Below are 19,758 nucleotides of genomic sequence, written 5' to 3'. Positions count from 1 at the left end.
TCAGACTTGAGTAACTTTTATTCAATCTCAAGAATTATATTTTGCAGGGAATATATTTTATTAATTGATCTAATTTCTATCACACAAAATGTAACAAGGTGACCACTGTGATATTATGGTGGTAGTGATAGTCTGATAAAGGATAAACAGAGCCGGGTATTTATGGAGATCGCGAAAATCACGACATAATAGATATACAATATATTTTTACTAATCTTTACGAATTAAGTGATTGAAATTAATAATATGCTGATAAAACAATAGCGACAAATCGCGAAATAGAGTTCTAATAGCGAAATATGAACACATTCGCGAATTATTACCATTGCTTCGTTTTATAGCGAATTTCATATTCTGAGTTTTTTTACTTGAATTTGTTATATATCCAAGTAGGCTACATTACATGGTATTTCAGGTGTTCTGATTACATTAGTGAACTCAAAAGACGGAGAATTCAACATTTCTCTAACAGTTTGAAAATGTTAATTTGAGGGCTGCAAGTTTTTTTTTTTTTTTTTTTTTTTTTTTTCAATGAATGTGTGTTAAATACAATCTCAATCCAACAAAATATTGTCTATTAGCCATACAGCACCTTTACCAGAATCCAATGAACCTTTAATATCAATTATTTGGAAAGTAATATTAATACTGAGTTAATACTCCAATTAAAAAATAATTGTATTTTCCAAAATTTCCATTAATCTCCGCCGACACTAATGTTAGGGGGATGGTAAAATTAATCTCCATAAATACCTGCCCCTGAGGATAAAATTTAATTATGATAATTCCGATAAATTCTATCCAAAACCGTGTTGTGTTCAGACATCTCGCAGAATCTAACATGAAATTGTACTCTGGAGTAGGCTACAATCCCAGTAAAAATACAAAGCTGATTCTTTCTTACCAGAGCAAATAGAAGCCAGGCTCCATCCACAGTGAAAACTCAGAGTTCGGAATTGTCCGCACTCCTAAAACGGTGGTCGAGGGTGGAGCCGACATTTGCACCAATTGTAGCACGTCGGCACGGTTGCAGGACGCCGGTAAACAGACGCCCAGAGACACATCGCGAGTCTGTAATATAATAATACTACAGTTACTACTACTACTATTACTACTGCCACTACTGCTACTGCTACTGCTACAGAGCGATTAGTAGCATTCGGGGCAGTCAGAGCGAGGCTCCTTACTGTGAGAGTTCAGGAGTATTCGCGGGGTAAAATGGGCACCGAGAAGCGCTGAACTATACAAATTTGTTAGTGAATTCATGTGAAACTTAATTGTGATAAAATTGTTATCGTTTTGCGTTTGGCTTGTAATATCTTAATGAGTTGACGTGTTACTCAATTCTGTATTAAAATTATCATTGTGTGTAAGTTATAATCTAGGGTGGAAGTGATATGATTATGCAGGTTGAAAGGGGCAATGCAATACATGAAAATAAATAAAGAAAGAAAGCTATTATGTGTTTTGTAATTAAATGCATGATTAATTAGAAAATTAATCTGTAAGTCGCCTCACCTACGAATACACACACATGCACTCGGTCTGAATAGCAGCGTCCCGTCCCTTACGCTGGAATAGGGTAATCATCCTTCTTAATTGCAGAAAATATCGATTCATTTAATATTTGTATTTCATTTGCAAGAAAACCGTCAATTTTATTTAAAAAAACTGTAAAAGGATAAATCTTTTCCTATCAGTTTCTCTATTGATAAGAGTAAATGAAGAGTCCACTGCAAGAATGATGGATGTCACTTTCTTGTTGAAAATGAACCAAGACTGTCAATGCATAGCTTAAGACCTATAGAATGTACATAGAGAGTTATATGGCATTAACACTGATAGTCATTGTCCAGTAATGATTGGAAAATCACAGTTAAGCTTTGAACGCTAAGCATTTCAAACTTTCAATTGCTTCTCCTGAAAAATGTATTCCAAATGACATCCATCATTCTTGCAGTGGACTCTTCAAATATAAAAATCGTATGGATAGTACTTATCGAATAAAACAATGTTAATATTTAGAGGGAAATTATTTGTTATGTGTCTAATGTGGAATTAAAATTTGTTTGCTACACTCTATCCAAGGAATAAGCTGTTAAAATCTGCATAGCTATATTACTTCAACCCTGTATTTTTCATTGTTATTGCTACGACGTAAATATGTAGAGAGATTTTATGTGCGATACGTATGTAAATACGAACTCTTACAGGACAGTGGTAATACGATCACTATTTCAGCAGGATTGTGCTACTTCACACACTGCTTACGAATCCCTAGATCTTATTTCAGGGATTCTTAAAGGTAAAGTTATCAGCACTGAGTTGTCTCTTCCTCTTAACTCCGACTCACTCTGTGTGATTTTTTTTATTTGTGAAGGAACTTAAAACATAGCGTTTGTAAGAATAACCCCAACACAATAGAGGAACTAAAAGAACACATCAGTCGAGAAATTTCTTTAGTCACATATGAAGAACTTACGCGTGCTAACGGGAATTTTCTAAGAAAATATCGAGAATATGTCGCAGTTGAGGGGCATTATTTTCAACAGTTTTTGTAACACAGGTTAGGGCTCGCTATCAGTTTTCAATATAAATGTATGCTTTCGGTAAACATAGTTATATTGCGCGCTATTGTTAGCGGCGACGTTAACTCCAGGTTTTCCGGTTGCAACGTGAGATACAACGCAGGCATGAAATAGTCTGACGGCCCCGAACGCTACTAATCGCTCTGTACTACTACTACTGCTGCTACTACTACTACTACTACTACTACTACTACTACTAATAATAATAATAATAATAATAATAATAATAGTCACGATTCCACAACATAGTAGGCCCTAATAATAATGATAATAATAATAATAATAATAATAATAATAATAATAATAATAATAATAATAGCATCAACAAGTAATAATGCTGTCTATCTACGTCGTAAAAGACAAATAAAAACGTAGAAGAGTGGAGAAAAGAACGAAAGGAGAAAAGGACATTGAAAATAAGTAGGCTAGAAGACAAGAAATAATGGAATTGGAAGAATAGAAAAGTAAAAAAGGGAGAAGAAAGATGGTGGAGCAGAAGAGGAAGAGTAACATATTGAAAGAAGCAAAAGAATGGTTTTTGAGAAGGTCGAAAAGAAATAAAAGGTTGCGAGAAGGAAAAAACAGACAATGATTTTGAAAATATCGGAAAGAAATAGAAGGTTGCGAGAAAGAAAAATGAGATTAGATAAGAGAAGATTGAGAGGTGGAACAGGCTGATGAATAGACTGCGAAAGAAGAAAGAGACAGATAAATATAAAAAAAGAGACAGAGATTCAGGAGAAGGAACAGGAGAAAAATAGATGATTGAAAAGAAAGAAAAAGAAGTGGAAAAGAAGTTTGAAAAGAAGGATTCAGAGTAGGAGAGGAAAATTTGATATACGGTATACAGACCTACAGCGTAAGCTAAATCTAAGAGCATTAAAGAGCAATCTTTTTTCGAACAGAAGAGCAAGTCTTGCCTTGCAGACTTGCTAACTCTTACCGGCGGCCTCAAGAACCCTGTCATATTGATCCTGAGGTGGGCCACCGAGTAGGCTCCTTCGAAGGGAGGGACGGAGCTCTCCAGAGCGGTACTGAAATGGAGCTGTTCACAGAGCGTGTATGAACCCAGCCAGTAGTAGTTACCCCACAGCAATTGTGACGAGTAGCGCCCATTGGCATCGAACACTGGAATCAAACAGAAAAAAATGTCTGTAGACTTTTCTTCTCTGTGATAGAACAAAGACTCTGTTACGTACAACCTGCTAATATACAAAGTCACTTGCAAATTATGCCTCCTTGCATTCCTTTGAGCTCAACATCTCTGAGATAAAAAATAGGGTTATTGAAGGATGCACTGGATGGAATGGTGAAGGGAGAAAAGTTTGGGACAGAAGAAAATATCAGATGATAGATGACATGAAAATAAATTGATAATATATGGAGACTAACAAGCAAATATTTGATGGGGGCAGATAAAAAAGTTATTTGTTTTTCTTCCACCAGTTAATAATGTTAAAAGAAGTGCTTATACAAATTTTGGTCACTCGACTGCAATTACGAGGGCCGTAAAAAATAAGTTCGCCATAGGCTGTTAACAGAAAAAAAACACAATTTCCTTGAAAAAAATTATTGGAACAGATACAGCAATTTTTTAGCTATTTTTCAACATATTTCCCACCGGAATTGAGACATTTGTCATATCATGGGATCGACAGAGAGGTGCAGACGGCTGTCAAATGCTGGTTCCGATCCTAGGCGGCTGACTTCTACGACACAATGATACAAAAATATATCCCATGGTGTGACAAATGTCTCAATTCCAGTGGGGGATATGTTGACAAATAGTGCAACAATATTCTCTATCTGTTTCAATAAATCTTTCCATGCAATTGTGCTTTTTTCTGTAAGGAACCCCATGTAAAATCACTTTCTGGACGGCCTCGTAATTACGGTCGAGTGACCAAAATTTGTATAAGCACTTCTTCTGACATTATTAACATGGTGAAAGAAAAAAAATAACTCTTTTTATCTGCTCCCATCAGAATGTTTGCTTGTAAGAGTGCAGCCAGGAAGTCAAAAGGAGGATAGCAACGGCAAAGGAAGCTTTTAATAGAAAAAGAGCATCTTATGCGGACCTCTGGAAAAAGAACTAAGGAAGAGACTAGTGAATTGGTTTGTTTGGAGTGTGACATTGTATGGGGGCAGAAAATGGACATTACGACGAAGTGAAGAGAAGCGACTAAAAGCATTTCAAATGTGGATATGAGCGTGTGAAATGGACAGATAGAATAAGAAATGAAACTGTGTTGGGAAGAGTAGGTGAAGAAAGAATGATGCTGAAACTAATCGGAAAGAGAAGAAGAGTTCGGGGCAAAAGAAGATATCAGATGATAGACGATATTAAGATATATTGATCATATGAGGAGACAAAGAGGAAGACAGAAAATAGGAAAGATTGGAGAAAGCTGGGTTTGTTTACTGGCCGGGTTTACAATTTATATTAACGTTTTCGTCACCATTGTGACATCATCAGATACATGTAATTTTCAATACGTTAACCTCATTTCTATGGCATTTGATTGTAATATAGTAGAGTGGAATTGTTAACACAGTATTAAAGGTGAATGCTAAAAGACTTAAATTAAGGTAAAAAGTTAAAAATATTTTATAAGACACACTACGAGCCTTACTTACCAATAAAATGTCTAAGGGATAATCTGTGTTTACGTCACCACAGATCACAAATTCTGTATGCGGCTTGTAAACTCTGTTCTATAATAAATAGTTGGATGTACAATTTTAAAACCTCCTATTGGTAGATTGTAAACTCACAAGATGATAAAATTTGATAATTGACAACCAGTTTGAATCCCACAGATTTCAACACTCTGTTCACTACAAGAAGTCATATAATATAACAATGCTACTGTGTAACAGATAATCCCATACAGAAATAAGAGCCTAGTACATAACCAAGTAAAGGCAGATGATTTTTGAGATGCGAAAACACTGATATATTCAAGAATTTTTTTAATTTAATCTCCTAATATTTTTATACGAGTAAAATAGATCCTCCCTCCATATTTTAAAATGATAATCAAAAAACGTTTCACCATAAATCATTCTAACTGTAATTTTTTTAAATCCACATACTTATTTTATAATTGTTTCCACCTTCATGGAGTTCTGCGTGTATATTATAGATAATTACAATAATATTTAAATTATGACTGTTTCACGCATATTTTGTGACAAATTTTTAAAGAATTTCGAAAAAAAAATAACCTACATATTATAGGGAATCCTGGATTTCAGGTCTGAATTCAGAGAAGGCTAATTATACAGAATCTTCCGAGTGCGAAGTGCAATGTTAAAATTTGTTGTTCAATGTAATTAATTGTTTGGACTAGGATCTGTTCAGTGGCTTGGTTACTTTTCGATTGCTTTGAATTGGTGGATTCGAAAGCGGGTAGGTGAGTGAGTGGATTAGTCAGTATTAGCCTGTGTTTACAATTAAAAGAAAGGAAGGACGTCAAGGAGAAAGGAAGTAAGGAAAAGAGCAAAAAAAAAGAAAGGAAAGGAGAAAAAGAAAGAAAGAAGGCAGGAAAGGAACAAAGAAAAAAGGACAGGAGCAAAGAAAGAAAGAAGGAAAGGAACGAAGAAAGAAGGAAAGGAGCGAAGAAAGAAGGAAGGAAAGGAGCAAAGAAAGAAGGAAGGAAAGGAGCAAAGAAAGAAGGAAGGAAAGGAACAAAGGAAGAAGGAAGGAAAGGAACAAAGAAAGAAGGAAGGAAAGGAACAAAGGAAGAAGGAAGAAAGAAACAAAGAAAGAAGGAAAGGAACAAAGAAAGAAGGAAGGAAAGGAACAAAGAAAGAAGGAAGAAAAGGAACAAAGAAAGAAGGAAGGAAAAGAGCAAAGAAAGAAGCAAAGAAAGAAGGAAAGAAGCAAAGAAAGAAGGAAGTAAAGGAGCAAAGAAAGAAGGAAGGAAAGGAGCAAAGAAAGAAAGAAGGAAGGAAAGGAGCAAAAAAGAAGGAAGGAAAGGAGCAAAGGAAGAAGGAAGGAAAGGAACAAAGAAAGAAGGAAGGAAAGGAACAAAGAAAGAAGGAAGGAAAGGAACAAAGAAAGAAGGAAGGAAAGGAACAAAGAAAGAAGGAAGGAAAGGAACAAAGAAAGAAGGAAGGAAAGGAGCGAAGAAAGAAGGAAAGGAGCGAAGAAAGAAGGAAGGAAAGAAACAAAGAAAGAAGGAAGGAAAGGAAAGGAACAAAGGAAGAAGGAAGGGAAGTAGCAAAGAAAGAAGGAAGGAAAGGAGCGAAGAAAGAAGGAAGGAAAGGAACAAAGGAAGAAGGAACAAAAAAAGAAGGAAGGAAAGGAACAAAGGAAGAAGGAAGAAAGAAACAAAGAAAGAAGGAAGGAAATGTACAAAGAAGGAAGGAAAGGAACAAAGGAAGAAGGAAGGAAAGGAGCAAAGAAAGAAAGAAGGAAGGAAAGGAACAAAGAAAGAAGGAAGGAAAGGAACAAAGAAAGAAGGAAGGGAAGGAGCAAAGAAAGAAGGAAGGAAAGGAGCGAAGAAAGAAGCAATGAAAGGAGCAAAGAAAGAAGGAAGGAAAGAAGCAAAGAAAGAAGGAAGGAAAGGAGCAAAGAAAGAAGGAAGGAAAGGAACAAAGAAAGAAGGAAGGAAAGGAGCGAAGATAGAAGGAAGGAAAGGAGCGAAAAAAGAAGGAAGGAAAGGAGCGAAGAAAGAAGGAAGGAAAGGATCAAAGGAAGAAGGAAGGAAAGGAGCAAAGAAAGAAAGAAGGAAAGGAGGGAAGAAAGAAGGAAGGAAAGGAGGGAAGAAAGAAGGAAGGAAAGAAACAAAGAAAGAAGGAAGGAAAGAAACAAAGAAAGAAGGAAGGAAAGGAACAAAGGAAGAAGGAAGGGAAGTAGCAAAGAAAGAAGGAAGGGAAGGAGCAAAGAAAGAAGGAAGGAAAGGAACAAAGAAAGAAGGAAAGGAGCGAAGAAAGAAGGAATGAAAGGAGCAAAGAAAGAAGAAAAGGAGCAAAGAAAGAAGGAAAGAAAGAAGCAAAAAAGAAGGAAACAAAGGTGCAAAGAGAGAAAGGAGTAAAGAAAGGATTAAGGAAAGAAAAAGGTAAAGAAGGAAAGAATGGAGCAAAGAAGGAAGGAAAGGTAAAAGAAGAAAAGGAGGAATGGAACAAAAAATGAAGGAAAGAAACAAAGAAGAAAACGAGTAAAAAAGGAAGGAATGAAGCAAAGAAGGAACGGAGTAAATAAGGTGGGGAGTAAGGAAAGAAAGGATCAGAGAAGGAAGGAAGTAAAGGAGTGGAGCAAATAAGGTGATGAGTAAGAAAGGAAAGGAACAAAGAAAGAATGGAGCAGAGAAGAAAGGAACGGAGTAAGGAAGAAAGAAGGGAAGGAGAAGAAATCGGAAAAGAAGGATGAAAGAGTAAGGAAGGAAAGGAGTGAAGATGGAAGGAATGGAACGAAGGAGGAGTGGAGTAAATAAGGTGGGGAGTAAGGACGGAAAGGAACAAAGAAGAATGGAACAGAGAAGGAAGAAAGGAAGGAATGAAGAAAGGAATAAAGAAGGGGAAGGAGTAAAGAAGGAAAGGAATAAAGATGGAAAGAATGGGACGAAAAAGGAAGGGAGTAAGGAAGAAAAGAAGGAAAGAAGTAAAGGCGGAAGAAAGGAATGGAGTAAATAAGGAAGGAATAGAGCAAATAAGTAATGGAGCAAATAAAGAAGGTAAGGAGTAAGGAAAGAAAAGAGAAAAGAAGGAAGCAAGGATGAAGAATAGGAGGAAAGAAAGAAGGATGGGAGTAAGAAAGGAAATGAACATATAAGGAAGTAAGGAAGGAGTGGAGAAAAGAAAGAGAGAAGTATGGAAGGAAAGTAGCAGAGTAGAAAGGAAAGAAATGAGCAGAGAAGAAAGGAAGGAAAGGAGCAGAGAAGAAAGGAAGAAATATAGCAAAGAAGAAAGTAAGGAATAGAATAAACAAGAAAGATAGCGGAAAGGAGGAAAGAAGAATGGGGGAGAGAAAGAAGCAAGGATCAGAGAAATATGGAAGAGACTATGAAATGAAAGGAGAAGAGAAGAAGAAAAGAATTGAGCGAAGAAAGAAGGAATAGGTCATGAAGGGAGTAAGGAAGGAAAGGATTGAAGGAGAAAGAAAGGGGTATGGAAAGAATGAAGCGAAGACGGACGGTAATAAGGAATAGAGTAAGGAAGGAAAGAAGGAAGGAATCGAGGGAAGAAAAGTAAAACAGGGCGTAAAAAATGAGCAAGGAAGGAAGCAAAGGAGAAAGGGAAATAAAGAAGTAAAGAAGGAAAATAGGAAAGAAAGAAGCTTAGAAGGGAGGAAGGAAAGGAACAAGGACGGTAGAAAAACAAAAATAAAAGAAATTGAATACAAATAATTAGAAGAAGGAAAGTAATAAAATACAATGCAAAGGAATTGTTGAAAAACGGGAGTAAAAAAAAAAAGACGCTATGATGACAAAGAGTGTGAGAGAGGAAACTGAATTCTCGTTGGAAGACAATTAATTGCGAACAAGAGTTGAACTGCGTTAATGCTCGGCGTAACCTGTTATTTAGGAACTTCTCTGACATTTGTGAGGAAAGTCAATGAACGCGTTTAATGCTGCTTTCTCCGAACCGGAGGTACTCAATTAAGCATTCAAGGAGGAAACACATCGGACTAGAACGTGCAGGACTACATGCGCCGCGGCCGTCGTGTTCAAATTAACTCGAAAATGCTCTCTGCTTTCCTCACACCCTTATCACGAGCGTGGCGTCAATGAAAGCGTGAGAAACCAATTACAATCACACCACAGTAATGTCCAGGATGATAAGGAGCTATAGCCCAGCATTACAATGGCTTTTTATCGTGGAGTCCAGGGTTTCATTACCGGTAGTGACAAATTTTATGAAGTGTACTTACTTACTTACTTACTGGCTTTTAAGGAACCCGGAGGTTCATTGCCGCCCTCACATAAGCCCGCCATTGGTCCCTATCCTGAGCAAGATTAATCCAGTCTCTACCATCATATCCTACCTCCCTCAAATCCATTTTAATATTATCTTCCCATCTTCGTCTCGGCCTCTCCAAAGGTCTTTTGCCCTCCGGCCTCCCAACTAACATTCTATATGCATTTCTGGATTCGCCCATACGTGCTACATGTCATGCCCATCTCAAATGTCTGGATTTTATGGTCCTAATTATGTCAGGTGAAGTATACAATGCGTGCAGCTCTGTGTTGTGTAACTTTTCTCCATTCTCCTGTAACTTCATCCCTCTTAGCCCCAAATATTTTCCTAAGAACCTTATTCTCAAACACCCTTAATCTCTGTTCCTCTCTCAAAGTGAGAGTCCAAGTTTCACAACCATACAGAACAACCGGTAATATAACTGTTCTATAAATTCTAACTTTCAGTTTTTTCGACAGCAGACTGGATGACAAAAGCTTCTCAACCGAATAATAACAGGCATTTCCCATATTGAATTTTATGAAGTGTAGGAGCATAAAATAAATGTTAGGCTATTTAAGATACTTAGATACACTGTGGAAAAAAAAAAAACAATAAAATACATAGAAAATTGCTCTTTATTGAATAGGGAAACGTGGCACAAGTATGTAAACAGGAAGAGTACGAGAAAGAATAGAACAGAAGGTCCACACCTGTGGAGTAACGGTCAGCGCGTCTGGCCGCGAAACCAGGTGGCCCGGGTTCGAATCTCGGTCGGGGCAAGTTACCTGATTGAGGTTTTTTCCGGGGTTTTCCCTCAACCCAATATGAGCAAATGCTGGGTAACTATCGGTGCTGGACCCCGGACTATTCCACCGGCATTATCACCTTCATATCATTCAGACGCTAAATAATCTGAGATGTTGATACAGCGTCGTAAAATAACCCAATAAAATAAAAAAAATAGAACAGAAGTGAAGAGAATATAGGCTAGATAAACTTGATATAGAAAGGGGGTGAATAATTATATTATAAAAAATAAAATTATTATTGTTTGATCCTGAATAGAGTACACAAAATGCTTATCCTACCAATTGCATGGAAATCGACTTTATTTTATTTGAAGAGTCTAACATACTTTCTACACGAATTAATGTAAGAATTTGACAACCATACAACAAAGTGGACAAAAGGGGCTTTTAGATAATTAATAGCAATTGCTTCTTCAATGTGACGTATAAATTTGCTCCAGAATAATAAAATGTCATATTAATATCATTAATGGATTTTTACTGTTAAAAACCAAACGGTTTTAGGAAGAGACGCTGTGTTAAGATTCGAATAAAGTAACGATCATGGTTATGCGGAAATGGTTTTACTGTTCTTAATAATTTATTTACACCGAATTTTAGGTCAAAACCTATTTTGTTCTTGAAGGGATAGACTCATAGTAAGCTATACTAACATGTCTTATGGATTGTTTTAACTAATAATGCTAATTTTATAGAGCCTAAAACACCTAATTTGACCTTAAAATCTCTTCTTTTTTCTGTATTATTTGTCTGTAGGGGAATAAGGGGCAGGACGGGGAAGGGGGGCAGAACGGGGTATAGCCTCTATCTTCCCAACAAGTAGTGCAATCGACCGAATTTTTTTTTAGAACTTCGTCAACTCATGTAAATATATCATCACAGAACACTTACTGCCATTCCTTGCATCTGTTGTATGTTATTCGGTTGCTGCATCATATTGCATAATTCATTTGCAACTTTAAAGTGTTCTCTTGTCACACGTAAGTAGAAATGAGATTTATTTAGATAATCTATTTTAATGTCATATTATAGAGTCTTACCTGGCTTTTAATTCCGAAACTTTCTTAAATTTTGTGCGTTATTTTTCCTGCCAATACCTCATAACTTAGAAATTGTGACTGTGGGGCAAAACGGGGTGGGGCATAACAGGGCAGTACCCCGTCCTGCCCCACGTCATATTTAATTAAATTTCACCTCCTGTAATGGGTTGTTCGTTCTGTTGTCTGTCAGAAGAAGGTTGGATTAGATGCGTATCATATCTGAAATGGGCTCACAATTGTTGCGCAGGAGTAGACAGTGAAGACGAGGATGCTACGCACATTTGCGTATTTTGCGAATGACTTTTTCTCAAGTAAACTTGTAAAATGTTGTAGTATTTACACTTTCAGTATATAATTTTTGCCACTTTTACCATTTAATTATTACAAAAAGTAGATACCCCATTTTGCCCCATACGTGGGACAGAACGAGGCAAAACACACATTTCGAAAAACTAATTTACTTTAAGGTTATAATGACCGGATTTCACTCGCAGTGCATATTTTTTTACTTGTTTACAGTGTAATAAAAGCATATATGTCATAAAACCCATACATTGACATTATTTGATACCAAATAAAAGCATTCAAACATTAACTACCGCGTCCTGCCCCATGTTCCCCTAACTATGAAAATGAACTCGTTTCATGATTGACAAAGTGGCAAACATTATTTTCTCTTTTGAAGATGAGGCAACTTGTATCTCCTGTGCTAAGGATCTTCTTAAGGATGACTCCATTGACATCAAGGTTGCTTATTCAAACCACATTTAAATTCTTGGATGCTGGGATTGCCTCTTTAGAAGCTGTAAGGAAACCAATTTAGGAGTAAATTTACCTTCTAGCTTATGATAGGGAGAAATTTAGCTCTGTACCCGAACCAGCTGGAGAAAATACGCGAAAAGCTAGAAAAAGTTATCCAGAACAACCCTGGATTTACCGATCTCGATGCAGTAGCGAATGTTTTATCGGAGAAGTGTAACAAAATTAGCAAATGCGACATTCCTATGTAAACAATTTCATTTCAAAATTGAAGTAATGCTCCCGCGACATCAGTAGACGTTAAGGGAGTTATTTTTCTGCCTACAAGCTTGTGCTAACAGACAAAAAGTTTCACTTGTCTCCCGAAGATTTGGAAAAGTTACTGTTGGTTGTGTATTGCGAATGCAATTATGAAAAGTACATGTGATTGAAATGAATTAATCTTAATGTAAATTTAGGTCATTTTGATATGATTTTTAGAGTTTATTTTTAATTTCTAGAGCTATTTCATAGTTTTACTGAATCTGTTTAGACACTTACATGCTAAATATCCGAAAACTAATAATAACGCACAACAAAGAGCTAAAATAAACTCCAGGCGAATAATTTATAGCTAGTGAGGATCACATAAGAACAGTTCATAAACAGCAAATATTGGCGTCTTGTCAGTGTTGCCAACTGTTACCAGATATCATACGATCTTACGTACTGAATGACTTATTTACTTACCGTACTTTACCTTTATGTTGGAAGGTTATTCTAAATAATTCAGTAATTTGTAACATATTTTCGTAGGCAAACTATACGAGAAAGGGATCAACATGTTAGGTATTTTGTCTGACAATATGAAATTCATTGGTTTGATTAAACAATTGATTCACGAGGCCTAACCTAAAAATGTATTTTGTTTGACCGCATGAAATTATTAGTACTAACTCCGAAACCTTACCTGACTATAGTCTTGAATTACAACCTCAACGCAACACGTAAAATAACTATTATGTATAATATTAAAACTGATATTAATTGATTATTAGTATGTTCAATTTCACTAGGTTTCAGTAGCCGGCTCAGAAATCTAGTACAATTTTGATTCCATTAAACTCCAGTACCGACAACATTTGTCTCAGCTGCCAAAATGCCAGTTACAAAATCACTACCATTTGTAGTATCGAAATTTGAAACGAAGTTGGCAAAAGAAAATTCAACCTGCAAACTATAAAATCACCACAATCCACTAGCTTATGTAGTAATGGGGGAAAAATGTTTAGGTTTCACCCTTAGGGTAAGAAGTAACCTGATCTGGGGCAATCACATTTTTGTCGAGACAATGCGTAGCAAGAACGAATACAAGAAAAGAACAAACGAGGAGAAAATAACGACGGAAAGAAGAAATGAATGCAGTGAAAGAAGATGAATGTAAATAACGATTGAAAGAAATAGCAAAAGAAAGAAGGGTGAAAGGAAGAAGAGTATAGAAGACAAAATAGGAAAGAAAAGACAGCAGAAAACAAAGAAAGAAGATAGGATAACAATAAAAAAGAAGGAAAATGAAAAAAATAAAGAAGAATTGAATCGCTTATTTCAGAAACCAGTCAAACGCCAAAACAATAAAAAATGAGTTAATGGCGGCATAATGTTCTAAGAGGGTATACGTGCATTTTAGTGTTGAAAACAGTCAAATTCCGTCCTCCTGTATTGGCCAGACATTACGTTGAATTTCATGTTTAGGTCAGAAACCAGTGAAGCGACAGCGCTTGGCTGGTTTCTGCAGTAAACAGCGGGTACATTTTGTGTTCATAGTTTTGTGACTACCTGATTGAAAAAAGTGTTTTGTGGTTAGCGTAGTGTTTTTGTAATAATAACAATAGACCTATATCGTAGTGAAATGTCTCAAAGTTCAGAAGACGAACCCGTACCTAAAAGGAAACGAGGAGTGGTAAACGAAAACGCTTATAAACGTAATACTATTCGCAATGCAAGGATAAAAGGAGAAGGCTGTGTTTCTTATTCTGGCAGGGAAGTACCTCAGAAAACCAAGCCCGACATTCTCACTTGCAAGTGCAATGCGAAATGTTATTTAAACATTAGTGAGGAAGTGATAAATGAAACATGAAGGTATTTCCATTCTCTTGAAAATAAAAACTCTCGAGATACCTATATTCATACTTTGGTTGAGGTTACTGAAGTTGAGCGTATACGTAGAAAACAAGATCCAGAGCGAGAGTTAGCCAATGAAAATGTTAATGAAGGCACTTTTAAAAGATCTCATTCTTACAATTATAATTTAAGGACTGGTGGTGTACTGAAACATGTTTGCAAGAATGTGTTAATGAAAATCCATGGTATTTCACTTAGGGCGAATTGGTCAGTTATTGCTTGAAAATACTACCCCTAAAGACATTACACATTTTCTTTAATAAAATATGAGTTTTGTAACAAAATTCTAAACAATTCCAGAATTACACCATAAAAATACGTTTGCACCACTCATTTATTGCAGAAACCAGTTAAGTGAAAAACTTTTTCGTATCTTTTACAGCGAAGTTAAAACGCACAAAATAATTTTTCTTGGATAAAAAGTATTGAAATGTATACTGCTTTCAGCAAAAAAATATTAAAACCACTACCAAATAATTTAGTCTGATGCTAGACAGTTTCCCCTCCCCCCACAATTGGCTAATTTGGCGCTTGACTGGTTTCTCTGAAATAAGCGATTCAATTAATAAAGATGGGAACGGAACAAAGGAAACGTAATATAAGAAAATGAAGAAATTAGGCTAGAAACAGGAAGAAAGAGGATGATCGATATAAAAAAATAGAAAAAGAAAGTTATAAATAAAGAAAAATGAGAACAAAATTATGGGAAGGGCGAAAAGTAAAAAAAGAGGGAAAAAGAATGAAAGAAGAAAATATAAAGGAAGGAAGAATGAAAGAAAAGAAGAGAAAGAGCGAGGACACACTTTTTGAAACATGCTGTATCTGAGATTGTGCCATGCTCCAGACTTCTGTTTCTTATTCGTCTTATCAACTTTCTAGAAAGCGGTAGCACTTGTGGGAGGTCAGTAGCTAATCAAGTTCACCATGACACTGCGCGCGCTCACCGCGGGGTCTTACGGTTCACAAACCGTGGAGTGTGACCGTCACGTATATAATTGATTTCTGGAACCGATTAGGATTGGAGTAACCGGTAAAGGCGAATTACTACTGAATTGTAGGGCGCGAGTGCGGTACCGTATTTGGTCTTGGTTAGTCTTTTCCTACCAGTGGCGTATCTATATAATTTATAGGCAAGATAACTTTGACTTTGACACTTCTTTTTAATTGTCATATTCGCGCTAAATTGGAATATGCCTCTGTAATTTGGTCACCCACTTGCAAATCACATCGTAATCAAATTGAAAAAATTCAAAAACGATTCTCTAGATATCTGTATTTTAGAAGATATCATTGTTCAGCCCTCCATAACAAAATTTCGTACAACAATCTACTTGCTGAATTTAATTTAATGTCTCTTGCCAGTCGTAGATTACTTGCTGAGCAACTTTTATTATATAAAATATTCAACGGTCTACTGGATAATAGCGAAATATTATCACAAATCCAGATTAACGCTAGAACATCACATTTAAGAAATCGTCAATTGTTATAATATAAAAAAACCAAACACTTCAGCACATAAAAATTCACCAGTGTTAAAAATGTGTTCAAATTTCAATGAAATATGTAAAACATGGGATCTAGATTTCTGCATTTCTTACATGGAATACAAACATTTTCTTATTAATATACTGAAGGTTGTTGATTTTATATAATATTGCTATTTGTTACTCTGTAATTTACCAATTATAACTACATTTTACATTTTTGGCTATGATATATATATATATATATATATATATATATATATATTTAACTATTTTTCATGTATTTTATTTTGTATTTTTCATTTTGTATCTATATCTGTATCTCTTATTTAGGTAGTATCTATTTGTCTGTTCTTTTTTTTTCTTTCCTTTTCTCATTTTCCATTTTAATTTCTATTTACACTTGTATCTGTTTCATCTCTTTTTTTTCCATGTTATCTATGTTTTTTATTTTTTGTAAACTAATATCTGTACTGTCTATTATAATTGGGGCTTGCCCTGTTATAGGCATAAATAAATAAATAAATAAATAAATAACATCCTAGGCCCCTTATACCTTTTGATTACCTATCTCGGGGTAAATTCGCGTTCGACTTTCCACCTACTGACATAGTATCACTTAGAAATGAGATTACGCTGCACAAATAAAAATAAGTAATTAATTATCACTAGGGGGCGGATGTTGATGACCTAAAATCTACTTAAAATGATCATTAAAATGCCCTTACACTAATTGAAAAATGACATTTTAAATATTATTCACCGTACTCGCACCACAACTTCTTAAAAATTAGTCACCTTGTTTCAATGACTGCCCTGCAAATCTCGGAGAGAGAGGAGGCAACTTTCTGAAATTTGGCTAAGATAAAGGAAAAGAACATGCAATAAAATGAGGGTTTTAAGGGAAAACTATAGATTTAATGGGGGTTTACAATGTGTTTTAATCAGGGATGGTCCATGTCAGTGCCTTCATTCTCCTCCTCCTTCCGCGCTTCAATTTTGTTACCAGATCTTCTAGATGAGGGAGTGTGAATGGCAAAACAAATTGTGAGCGCAGCGTGCATTCTTGGAATCTTTGTGTTAAAAATACTGTCTACTACAGTAGACATCCCTTCCGAACCATGTTGAGGACACAACGTCCTGTCCAGGATATGGTGAAAGTTTCCCCCCTTCCAAACATAAATTCTAAAGAAACCCTCGTACCGACAAAAGAACAGTAGCGGTCAAAGTCCTCACTTAAACTAAGCTATTGTCAAGCATTTTATATTACTTCCGTTGTGTGAAGTGGAGGCTTCGGTGGAATGAGGGATGGACTTTAGAGTCTGTTGCAAACTATAAAACTCAAACTTCAGTGTTATTCACTTATTTACTACTGACCTATTTGGTTAAAAATTGATTTAACGGACCTATCGGTAAGGAATAAAGTAAAATGCATTCCAAATGATCTAAAAGTTCTTCAAAATATTAAAAATTACCAAAAAATTCCGAAAAAATATAAAAATGACCTATTAATTCAGAAACGTAAAAAAATGCAACAAGAGCAATATAAGAAATTACCTTTTACGTTGATATTAACATATAAAGGATTTCTATATTAATAGTCATCGTCCTAATGTGAAAAATAAGAAGATGACTTTTCATCAACATCCGACCCCTAATTATCACCATTTTAGTATTCTGGGATCGGAAAAAAAAAAGCCTCACTTCTTAATGCCAAATAATTCGTCAGCACCTCAACATTTATTTCTCAGACTCTCCAGCATTTATTGAGAGCATATTTTCAAGGGACGACACTCCTGTTTCTAGTACGACTTTGCTAACCAACATTTTATGTCTTGTAACCCACATGTATTTTCCTATTAGTATATTAGCTGTATACTATATCTCAAGTGAATTAATCGTCTAATTTATCTCGAGCATATTAGGTCTTATAAATTGTGTTTTTGTGTGTGTGTGTGTGTGTGTGTGTGTGTGTGTGTGTGTGTGTGTGTGTGTGTGTGTGTGTGTGTGTGTGTGTGTGTGTGAGTGTGTTTGTGTGTTTGTGTGTGTGTAGGCCTATATTTCCCTTATGTTATGTAACTGATTTTGATTATGTGTAATGTTCTACTTTATTTTATATATTATGTAACCGATCTTGACTATTTGTAATTTTATATTATGTAACTGATCTTGACTATTTGTAATTTTCTACTATATTTTATGTAATTTCTAAGGTATCTTCTTTAGTGTTGTTTTGTAATCTAATTTTGTATTTCATGTACAGTATATTATTGAAACCTGGTTGAGTGGAAGAGAAGGCCTCATGGCCTTAACTCTGCCAGGCAAACTACTATTATTACTACTACTACTACTACTACTACTACTACTACTACTACTACTACTACCACTACTACTACTACTACTACTACTACTACTACTACTACTACTACAGCATATATTTTCCTTACAAAGGCTCTATACTGTATTTATTTCACCCATCGATGTGGAAATTACTTATAACTGAAATAATGCAAATTCATAGTTTTTTATTGCATCAACAAACTCAGTTGGAATCATGACTTTAATATCTATCACTCGCATTTGTGCTAACCGAAGAAACTTTCGATGGTTGAGTTGTTTGGACTTTTTCCATTGCTAATTTTAAAAAATTGTAACACAACGTTTCTAAGAGTGGCTCTCTCTTCGTCGTCAGGTGAAAACCTACTGTGGGGATCGTTACAAACAGCTAACCTGTCTGAGAGACCTATTTCTCTCAGTTATTTATTCTAACCCTCATTAATTTGTTCGACAAGCTTACTGACCACACTTCCGACAATCTAGGGCCTGTAATATCTCTTAAAAAATTGTTTCTCTGGTAAATTTTGAAAGTCATTTTTCATAGGTCTCTCTATATTAGGAACAAAATTTAACATATCTAAAAAGAGCAATTCTGCATCAAAACCATGATATGCAGCAGCCATTTGCTTTTCAGCTCCGAGTTAAACTTTTAACTCAACTGAAAATAGGTGTTAACTTAACCTCAAATTTAACCCAGTATTAAAATGAACTCCTGCTGTTGAAACGTAATTTTAATTAAATCTAGAGTATAACACGAGGTTAAGTTTTAACCGCTGTTCCGTGAAACAGGCAGTTAGTAAGTTACACGGCGACTCTGGCGTTTCGTGAAACTGTATAGTCATCTGATAGAACAGAAATGAAATACCTAAAAATACGAAGGTGCGAGTAATAAACAATAGTTTCTGGGAATAAATAACGTTCACTAGCTTGTTACATTTCCCCTGGTTTAATGCCTTTTGCTCTTACTTTATTTTTAAATGAAGTTGCTGTTCAGATATAAAGCCACTTATTGAAGGAGGATATATTACAAAGAGGTGGGGAAAAAATAACGTAACGGTTATTTTGGAACTGTTCCTTGCTTGGAACTGTTCCAAAACGTAACAGCACCTTGGAATACTATGTTCCAAAATAACGCTAGTACGAAATACTTGCTGTTACAAAATGCTCGTTTCACTTTGGAACTACATTATGACAACACCTGTTCCACAGAACGGAACATGTTTGGCGTCAACTTTTAGAAAACACTGGGTGGGCTCAAACATTTAAGGTATAAGTTAAATAAGTGTCGAAAGTATAATGATAACACGATAAATTATTGGGTGGGCTCGGATCCCATGAGCCAATGTAAGTTCGGGTCACTGTTTGAAAGCAGAATTGGAAATCCCTTCGTCGCACTGAAAGAAATGTTGGAATCTAAAGTGAAAGATAAATAGTAAAGATATGAAGAGCCTCATTAAAAATGTACACATTATCTTGAAACTAATGTTACTGAGTATAGGATTCTATCAAACAATTATTAGCATAATGCCTGTATTAGAGTATAGTAACTACATTGTGCATTTTATCAAGGGAGATGAAAGAAAATATATAGGTTATGTTTTATTTACAAATATTTTACAATTTTAGTTTCATTACCAATTCTTGAAATTAAACTAAATTCTGTTGAAACATG

At 35.5% G+C, this 19,758-nt stretch overlaps 1 protein-coding gene across 1 annotated transcript in view; it reads right to left on the bottom strand.

Moving 5' to 3' along the window:
• The window catches only part of LOC138709268 (nose resistant to fluoxetine protein 6-like), a 153,986-nt gene that overhangs the window by 41,705 nt on the left and 92,523 nt on the right, over nt 1-19,758 (bottom strand). Inside the window, exons 5-6 of the mRNA XM_069839927.1 lie at nt 3,532-3,716; nt 905-1,071 (exon numbers count right to left, since the gene is read on the bottom strand). Of these exons, the coding sequence (XP_069696028.1) occupies nt 905-1,071; nt 3,532-3,716 (352 nt within the window). The remainder of the gene's footprint in view (nt 1-904; nt 1,072-3,531; nt 3,717-19,758) is intronic.

The sequence above is a fragment of the Periplaneta americana genome, chromosome 11 (assembly GCF_040183065.1).
Source record: "Periplaneta americana isolate PAMFEO1 chromosome 11, P.americana_PAMFEO1_priV1, whole genome shotgun sequence".
Lineage (NCBI taxonomy): Eukaryota > Metazoa > Arthropoda > Insecta > Blattodea > Blattidae > Periplaneta > Periplaneta americana.
The sequence above is the reverse complement of the archived record's forward strand: the minus strand, read 5'-3'. Positions and strand labels throughout refer to the sequence as shown.